A 9,587-nucleotide genomic window follows, 5' to 3' on the forward strand; every position below is an offset into this window, starting at 1 on the left:
ATCTGACTAGCTATCACTAGGCTAGATTGTGGCGAGAGCCTAGAGGGGGTATACTGTATACACACACACATGCATGCGAGAGAAGCGAAACATTGATTCCACGTTGCATGGTGATGATTTCAGCAACATGGGGTATGCATGCGTAGCTAGACACTATCTCTGCAACTAGCTTGTTAATTTGTATTTTTCTTAAAAAAGGATTCACCAATAGATCGAATCATGGCATGCATAAGAGCTGTGCTTGTGATACAATAAGTAATTATTATCGTTATGATGAAATGAGTTCCACAGTTACCGTCTCTATGCATAGCATCATAAGCACGAGTCTACGCAATGGTGGATTCATACAGTGTAAACTATACGAGAAAATGGTAAATGGCTAACTGACTATCTAGTTCAGAACTTCAGATAATGTTTTGTACACAAAATTTTACCGGTTCAAAAAATATATTCTAGAACCAAACAGAAGCTATAGTAAACTTTATGATTAGAAACAAATCCGCCCAGAACTGAAGAAAAAACATGAAGCCACTACACTAAACTGAAAAGAATAATGCAGAAGAATTAAGTCCTTTGATGCCTTTATTCTGAACTTTGTGGTCTTGTTTTTTATGCTTGCTGACTGTGCCCCGGGCTGCGTGCTTCACCATTTGCCCCCCATTGCACACACACCTTGCATGCATGTTTCACTGTCTCACTCTGATATCTGTCTACCTCTACCTCCGTTCATAAGTTTCCCTTTGCTGCCTCTGTTTCTGGCCTGCATTTATTTGGCTGCCAATCTTGTGAGGGATAAAAGCAGCTGATGAAGAGCCTGCCAAAGCATATTTCCAGGAGTATGATTTGTCAGTGTGACTGAATTCGATAAGGGTACGTTCAGGAGTTATGCATATGCGTATGTCAAAATCTCTGAGATGTGTGCAGAGCAGGTGTGTGTGGTTGTGGGGGTGCCCGAGAGACTCAGAGAGATCATTGTTTGGTACAGTGATGACAAGCCACTATTTTGCATGCACTCACACATTTATTTAAGACAATGTATCTATCTTAAAGAAATACAGTTTCTCCTTTGATAATTGACCTATTTTTAATTTGACAAAACCAAAGAACCTAGCTATATGTGTCAAGCTTGTCGAAACGGCAAATCCAAATTCAGTCCTAAAGCCAAAATAATGTTTTATAAATAAGGGAAATGGAAATTCAGATCTTATTTTAAACATGGCAATGCATTCTCTCCCTAGTTCCTATAATATGCTGATTTAATTAAACACATAGTTCTGCAATATTTACACACAAATGTTTTGCAGATCGAGTTACACGCACAGATAAACTTATGCTGCAGTAGATTTTTTACACCAAGACACAATGGGAGCATTTTTTTAATCGACTACTCAACCTAGATCACTAGAACGGACTTATGGACTACAAACTCTATAAGGTAGCTATGTTGAAGTTCTTGCTTACTTTAGAAACTAATTTGTGGATTCTTCCACTACACATTGGGGGCCATTCTAATTTCATCACAAAAAATGCAGCCATCTTCTAGATTGAGTTGACTAGTACAAGTGATGTGCAAGTCAGAGCAGTAGTTTTTAGAATAGGTGCCAGCTAGTATCGATCGATCGTTGGAGTTAGCAAACAAGTAAACAAAGTAATTGGCACACACAACCACACAATTTAACAAGTCGACCTCCATGCTTCATTATAACCATTATTCCATCATGAACCATGAACGTTGCATCATTATCATTTCAGAATCCAGACACACATCTTAATTTCCGCTATCTTTATGCACTGATCGATTAAGTAATCGTTTCGAGATGAACCAAAACTGTTTACAAGCAGTAACCCAAACACAAACCGTAACACTGGAATCAAGCTAGAAACTAACTGTTTCGAGACCAGTAGTACTATATGCATGGAAGAAGAATACCTTGAGCAAGATCACCAGCTTGTCCGCCTCCGGGAGCCATATGGAAATGCTTTCCGGGAGCCGCCAGTTCGATATCACATGATCAAGAAGACTGAAAAGACTCGTACGACGTGTGACCAACAAATGAAGTGCTTGAAAGAAACAATGGGGGAAAAAAAGCTAGGGGGAAATGTTGGATCGAGACACTGCGACGGGTGAGGCAGGCGCGGGAGCACACGGTCAGGCCGAGGGCGGGGCGCCCCCGCTCCCCTCGTCGCTGCCGTCCGTGTGCTGCCGGTGCTGTGGCGCGTGGGACATGTCGACGTGGGAGTGGCCCGAGGACTGCGGCGGCGGGGACTGCTGGTCCGTGCGGAAGGTCGTGAGGGCGGAAGGCGTCGGCTGCTGCTGCTGCTGGATGAGGAACTGCGCGGGCGCGCCGCCGTACGCGGCGGGGTTGGCGGAGCCCGGGCCCGGAGGCACGATCGCCACCGTGGGCACGCCCTGCGGCGGCGCGTAGCCCTGGCGCATCATCATCATGTCCTGCTGGTGCTGGTGCTGTCCCCGCGTGGCCGCCTCGACCGCGGCCGCCATGTGCTGCGCGTCGACGATCTGCTGCTGGTGGTGCTGCTGGTGGTGGAGCTGGTTGTACTGGTGGTGGTGCGGCACCTGCTGTTGTACGAGCATCTGCTGCTGGGGGTGCTGCTGCGGGTGGAGGCCCATGGCGGCGTACTGCGCCTGCGCGAGCGCGGCGGCGTTGGGGACGGGGACGACGGGCGCGTAGGCGGCGTTGCCGATGTATCCCGCGAGCTCCTTGCGCGCGTTGGCGATCTCCTCGCGCGTCTGCCGGATCCTGTGCTGCAGGATGGAGATGTAGGCGACGCAGCCGTAGACGGGGTCCTGGAGGCGCGCCTCGGCCTCGTAGGCGAGCGAGTTGACGGCGTCCTCCCGCTGCGAGGCGTTGAGCTCGTTGAGGAGCTTGGAGACGTTGCTGGCGCCGAAGACCTTGTGCACGTTGGCGAACTTGGAGGGCTGGTCCGGCGGGAAGTAGGGCGCGAAGACGCACCCCTGCGTGCACTTGCGGCGGAGCAGCTTGCAGGCCGCGCACGGGGAGCTCGACGACGACATCTTCCGCCGCCTTCTTCCCCGGTGAGGTGGAGGAGGGAGGATCGAGAGATGGATCGAAGAAACCCTAGCGCGCTTCCGTCTCTATCTTGTCTACTGCTCGGCCTGCTGTGGTTGGTTAACAGAAAAAGATAACAACAGACTGGGAAGGATCAGATTAGATATCCATCCTCGTAACAGAAACGCGAATTAAACGCGGAAGAAGAATGTACTAGAGACAGCGGTATTAATACGCCGCCATCTCTCTCGGTAAATAAAGCGCCCGACTGGTATAGTGCATGAATGGTGAGAGATGGCTGGCGACACGCGCGAACACGCAGTGTGCATACCTGCGGTATGCGAACGGCCGGAGATCGACGATCGATTCTCCGGCGGCGGCGGCGGGAGGGAGAGGGGATCAGATCCGTACGGCGGCGTCGCGGCCTCGGGCGGACGGATCTTGCCGGCGCACGGCGATGGCGTCGCCGCTCGACGGGAAGATCAGCCGCCGGCACCAATGCCGCGCGCGGCTTCACCTGCTCCTGCATTACAAGAACACGCACAAGAAGACGGGGTCAGGCTTCTTGGACCAACCATAGCAACAGAAGGCGATGAAACAAAGAAACCAGGCGATCGCGATAGCAGAAAAGAAAACAAAGAGGGTGGCCGGAGAAAGAAAATCAATGCGATTGAGATTCTCGTCCTCGCGCGCGCGCTCCGGGTTTCTTGTTTTCAGGGCGGGGCGGGGCGGGGACGAGCGGGATGATGGGGAGCGAATATAGAAATGGGCGGGGGGACGCACCTCGTCCGGTGTGGTGTGGACTTGGATCTCGGCGATGGATTTGCGCCGGGTTGGGGGGAGGAGGAGGCGCGCGGAGGGGGGTGGTGGTGGTGGTGGTGGTGTACAGGAGAGGGGAAGACTGCGCAGATCCCGAGGGCAGAGAGAGAGAGAAAGGAATTGTTTACAGATCGCTCGCTTGCCTTCCAGAAACGAATTTTTACTATTGCTGGGAGGGGAGGAAGGAATGATAAGATGGGCGAATCTGGGATTTATGGTGTGCGTGCGACAACAAAACTTTGGTGCCATCCCTTTCTCGCCTACTAGGAATAAGTCGGCAAAGGACTTGTGTTTTCTTTCTCACATTAATTAAGCTAACTCATGCATGTACAGATACGATGCGGTACTGAATTTGGTACGGATCAGCAAATATTTTAGTACTCCCTCCATCATAAAATGTGTTGCATATGTATGAAAAAGTATCAACATAAGCAATATAAAAAATGTATTACTATAAGAACCAATTAATACGAAATCTATTGTATGATGTATGCATGCATTACATATTGCAAAGGACACAAATGCCTGCGCGTTGCCGCGGAAGAGAAAAAAATCTAAATTGTAATAATTTTGCTCCGTCCATCGCGGAGCAAATTAAACCTAGATGCACGGACAATAAAGTGATCTCTTAGATCATCATTAATAACTCTGCCAATCCTAGCAAAGCAGTTGAAATTACCTTCAATTAAAAATATGCTATTAACAACATTATTTTAAAAAATCTGAATAGTGACACCGTATGTCGCGGCTAAACAAATCAACCATAGAACACGCTTTCCGTGCATAGAACTTCATGTAGTAGTGTAAATCAAATGCTTCTATACCCGTTGACATAAGAAAAAACTTTGAATATATGAAAATCATGGCCGGCCAGAAAGGAAGCTCACATCACTGCTTCTACAAATCAGAAGGTGGAGACGCCTATTGAAAGAGCCCGCCCCGAAGAACATAAGGGAGTAAGAATTATACAAACTAATTTAAACCAGCAATCCCGTTAAAAACTTGTGGACTCTCCATAATAATGTGAATTGAAACATTTGAAATCATAACTAATGTCGAAAATGACTGACCGAGTATGACTGAGTATAACGCATGGACAATGGAAGGAATAAAAAGTTACATATGTATTTAAAAAAATCAAGTACATGTCAAAGCGGTGTTGTTGTTGGTACTTTTTTTTGCGAAAGGTTGTTGCTACTATTTGATTGTTTCTCTGTGATAAAAAATGCGTCAGTCTTAGCAGCAGCAAGGATTGACGGATCGATACTTCCTTTGTTTGCTTTTCTATTAAAAAAGTGGAAAAAGAGGTAGGAAGACAAAAACAGAATAGACAGCCCAGCTGGACCGGACCAATGGCCCAAATCGACCCTCAGCCGTTCTACCCTAGCAAGCGACCCAGTGGCTAGGATTTTCCTGTAGCTGATGCTCATGAGGCTTCGCTCGCCTTCATCTCCATTTCTTCGCAAGCTAGGCCGCATCGGTACTGCGCCCCTCCGCTGTGAAGCCTTCACGAAGCTCCTATCCTCCGACATGAGCCAGTTAATTCTTTCCGTGGGCAGCTGATTGTTCTTAGAGGCGGCGGCCATGAGACGGGATCCCGCCACAAGCTGCCAGCATCGATAAATGAGGATTTGGAACTCATTTAGCACTTGATAATATGTTCTATTCTTCCTAACAGGAGGAGGCTCAGGCGTCGACACTAACTGCCGGGCCATCGATTGCGCCTACAGTCGTCGCGTCAGTGGGATGTACTCTATTGTCAGTGTCGAGATGGTGTTCTTGTATGAATAAACAATACTTCATGCGTGCTCAAAGTCTGGTATGTGAGCCATTCTAAACGAAAGCCTTCCATAGTCCAAGCAAATGTACGTTTTTTTTTCTAAGGCAGCCAAGCAACTTCACGTGGAGCAAAACTGTTTCGGCTGATCGGACAATCATCCAGCTAGGCTGCACACTATTAGATAGGCCCATATCATGAACACCCCATGGGCCAAGCCCAGGGCCAAGCAGAGCCGAACTGAATTCGAGCAAAGCCCTCGTGACTCGCGAGCGTCGCTATCATCGCAACCTGAGGGAGCGACTTACCCGTACGAACCACGGGTTGCAATTTAATAGTTAAGATTTGACCGACCACATGCGATGGATGTTGCTCTGGAGCTTAGTAGGGAAGATGTCCACTGCGTCGAGCTTTTCGAAGGCACCGGGGCTACCATGATGAGGCATGGGTCAACGGATCTAGCACCGAGGGGGCTTCGACAAGCCATATTCTTCACCGGTGCGGTGATGTTCATGCCTCAAAATATATTTTGTTTATAATTAGATATTTTTTGTGTGTTACATGTGTGTTTTTTCACATGCTGCAAGCTCGTTGTTTTCCCGCAAACACACGAGCAAGATGTTGCGACGATTATTGGCATCTACGACAAATGTTGAGCTCATGATGAAAATGTTTTTGGTTTGTTTGCCAGCATTTGGGAACCATGCGTACATCATGTGGCTATTCTTTTATGAGTTTTTTTAGGACCATTGAGGATTTGCGTACCTATATGGTGTGTTCTGCATTGCTATTTTGAAATGTTATGATGTTATTTGTACAATTTTGACATCACAGCTTGAATACATGTTATGACTATGTTGCAACCTTACGGAAGAATGCTATGGGTGGGTAGTGGGGAGATTGGACGGTGGATAAGGGATCGAATTTCCTATCCGCCCGGCCAATGCCTAGCATCAGGTCATCAACAAAATATTTATCTAGTCTACATTTCTTTTTGACTAGAAAAGGCTTAAGGTAGGGAGACCTCATTGCTCCTCTCCTATTTAATTGTATCATGTATGTGTTTTTGAAAGGGTGCATGGGGGTTTTGGCTATGGCATCAGGAACCAAGAAGGAGAAGATGTCCTGAGCTTCGCTCTAGCCTATGACATGGTCGTAGCTAACACCCTCTTTAGGAAGAGAGAATCCCATCTAGTGACGTTCAGTAGTGGTCTACACTCTAGGCAGATTGATTTTGTCCTCTCTAGAAGAGAAGACAGACGCGCCTGCATTGATTGTAAGGTGATACCTGGAGAGAGTGTTGTCCCTCAACATAAGCTGGTGGTTGCTGACTTTCGCTTTAGGATCCGTGTCCAGCGGGGTAAGCGCGCCAAAGTCGCTAGAACAAAGTGGTGGAAGCTCAAGGGTGAGGCATCCCAGGCTTTCAGGGAGAGGGTTATTAAGGAGGGCCCTTGGGAGGAAGGAGGAGATGCAAACATGATGTGGACGAGTATGGCGACCTGCTTGCGGACGGTCGCTGTAGAGGAGTTTGGGGTGACTAAGGGAAGTAGAAGGGAAACTAAGGATCCCTGGTGGTGGAACGATGAGGTCCAGAAGGTTATTAGGGAGAAAAAGGACTGTTTCAGATGCCTATATCTGGACAGGAGTGCAGCTAACATGGAGAAGTACAAGGTGGCGAAGAAGGCTGCAAAGCGGGCGGTGAGTGAAGCAAGGGGTCGGGCGTATGAGGACCTCTACCAACGTTTAAACATGAAGGAAGGCGAAAGGGACATCTATAAGATGGCCAAGTTTAGGGAGAGGAAGACGAGGGATGTCAACGAAGTCAAATGCATCAAGGATGGAGATGATCAGCTTCTTGTGAAGGATGAGGCGATCAAGCGTAGATGGCGGGAGTACTTTGACAACCTTTACAATGGAGAGGCTGAGAGCTCTACCATTGAGCTAGACGACTCCTTTGATGATACCAGCATGTGCTTTGTGCGACGTATCCAGGAGTCTGAGGTTAAGGAGGCGTTAAGGAGGATGAAATGAGGCAAGGCGATGGGTCCTGATGGTATCCCCATCGAGGCGTGGAGAGGCCTTGGAGACGTAGCGATAGTATGGCTAACTAAGCTTTTCAACCTCATTTTTCGGTCAAACAAGATGCCCGAAGAATGGAGGCGGAGTATTTTAGTACCAATCTTCAAGAACAAGGGGGATGTTCAAAGTTGTACTAATTACCATGGAATCAAGCTGATGAGCCATACTATGAAGCTATGGGAGAGAGTCATTGAGCACCGCTTAAGAAGGTTGACAAGCGTGACCAAAAACCAATTTGGTTTCATGCCTGGGAGGTCTACCATGGAAGCCATCTTCTTGGTACGACAGCTGATGGAGAGATACAGGGAGCAAAAGAAGGACCTTCATATGGTGTTCATTGATTTGGAGAAGGCCTATGATAAGATACCTCGGAATGTCATGTGGTGGGCCTTGGAGAAACACAAAGTCCCAATAAAGTACATTACCCTCATCAAGGATATGTATGATAATGTTGTGACAAGTGTTCGAACAAGCGATGGCGACACTGATGACTTTCCAATTAGAATAGGGCTACACCAAGGGTCAGCTTTGAGCCCTTATCTTTTTGATTTGGTGATGGATGAGGTCACAAGGGATATACAAGGAGACATCCCATGGTGTATGCTCTTTGCGGATGATGTGGTGCTAGTCGATGATAGCCGAACGGGGGTTAATAGAAAGTTAGAGTTGTGGAGGCGAACTCTCGAATCAAAAGGTTTTAGGCTTAGTAGAACTAAAACTGAATACATGAGGTGCAATTTCAGTTCTACTAGGCACGAGGAGGGAGAGGTTAGCCTTAATGGGCAGGTGGTACCGGAGAGAGACACTTTTCGATATTTGGGGTCCATGTTGCAGAAGGATGGCGATATCGATGAAGATGTGGGCCACCGAATCAAGGCTGGTTGGATGAAGTGGCGCCAAGCTTCTGGCGTACTCTGTGACAAGAGAGTGCCACAAAAGCTAAAAGGCAGGTTTTATAGGACAGCTATCCGACCTGCGATGTTGTATGGCGCTGAGTGTTGGCCAACGAAGAGACGACATATCCAACAGTTAAGTGTAGCAGAGATGCGCATGTTGAGATGGATATGTGGCCACACAAGAAAGGATCGGGTACCGAACGACGATATACGGGAGAGAGTTGGGGTAGCACCGATTGAAGAGAAGCTGGTCCAACATCGTCTCAGATGGTTTGGACATATCCAACGGAGGCCTCCGGAAGCGCCAGTGCATAGCGGACGGATAAATCGTGATGAGAATGTTAAGAGGGGTCGTGGTAGACCAAACTTGACATGGGAGGAGTCCGTTAAGAGAGACCTGAAGGTTTGGAATATCGACAAAGATTTAGCCATGGATAGGGGTGCGTGGAAGTTAGCTATCCACGTTCCGGAACCATGACTTGGCTTCAAGATCTTATGGGTTTCAACTCTAGCCTACCCCAACTTGTTTGGGACTGAAAGGCTTGGTTGTTGTTGTTGTTATGGATGTGTTTTCTAGAATGCTAGTAAAAGGAATTGAAGGCAATCTTATTAGAGGATTATGTCCTACTTTTCTTAAGTATTTAGGAATTCCTTTACGTCATGACATGCTTAGAAGAGAGGACCTGCAACCTCTCATAGAGAACATTCTCAAAAGAATCACTGCGTGGAGAGGGAAATTATTATCCTCTGCTGCCAAAAGAATTCTTATCCAAGCTTGTCTTGCTAGTATTCCCATATACTTGATTTCCTTCTTTTCTTTGCACACAAAGCGGGGTCAAATGACCCAGAGGAGCTAAATCATAGAACCACACGTGGCAGGTACAAATCGCAGTAAGGTCCTCTAGCATCTCTTGCACTAACAAACCTACTATTTGAAGTGAGGACCTCACACTTTACACATAGCACCCTACAAATATTGCAGAAAAC

General features: G+C 47.5%; 1 protein-coding gene across 1 annotated transcript; it reads right to left on the reverse strand.

The window, feature by feature from the left end:
• Window positions 1–428: 428 nt before the first annotated feature.
• LOC127293831 (uncharacterized) lies at window positions 429–3,904 on the reverse strand. The gene is made up of 3 exons (XM_051323505.2): window positions 3,813–3,904; window positions 1,931–3,552; window positions 429–814 (listed from the first exon to the last, which is right to left on the reverse strand). Exon 2 carries the CDS (start codon window positions 3,032–3,034, stop codon window positions 2,150–2,152), a length of 885 nt encoding a protein of 294 aa, XP_051179465.1. The 5' UTR covers window positions 3,035–3,552; window positions 3,813–3,904; the 3' UTR covers window positions 429–814; window positions 1,931–2,149.
• Between the last annotated feature and the right edge of the window lie 5,683 nt (window positions 3,905–9,587).

Source organism: Lolium perenne, chromosome 4, assembly GCF_019359855.2.
Source record: "Lolium perenne isolate Kyuss_39 chromosome 4, Kyuss_2.0, whole genome shotgun sequence".
In the NCBI taxonomy this organism is placed as follows: Eukaryota; Viridiplantae; Streptophyta; class Magnoliopsida; order Poales; family Poaceae; genus Lolium; species Lolium perenne.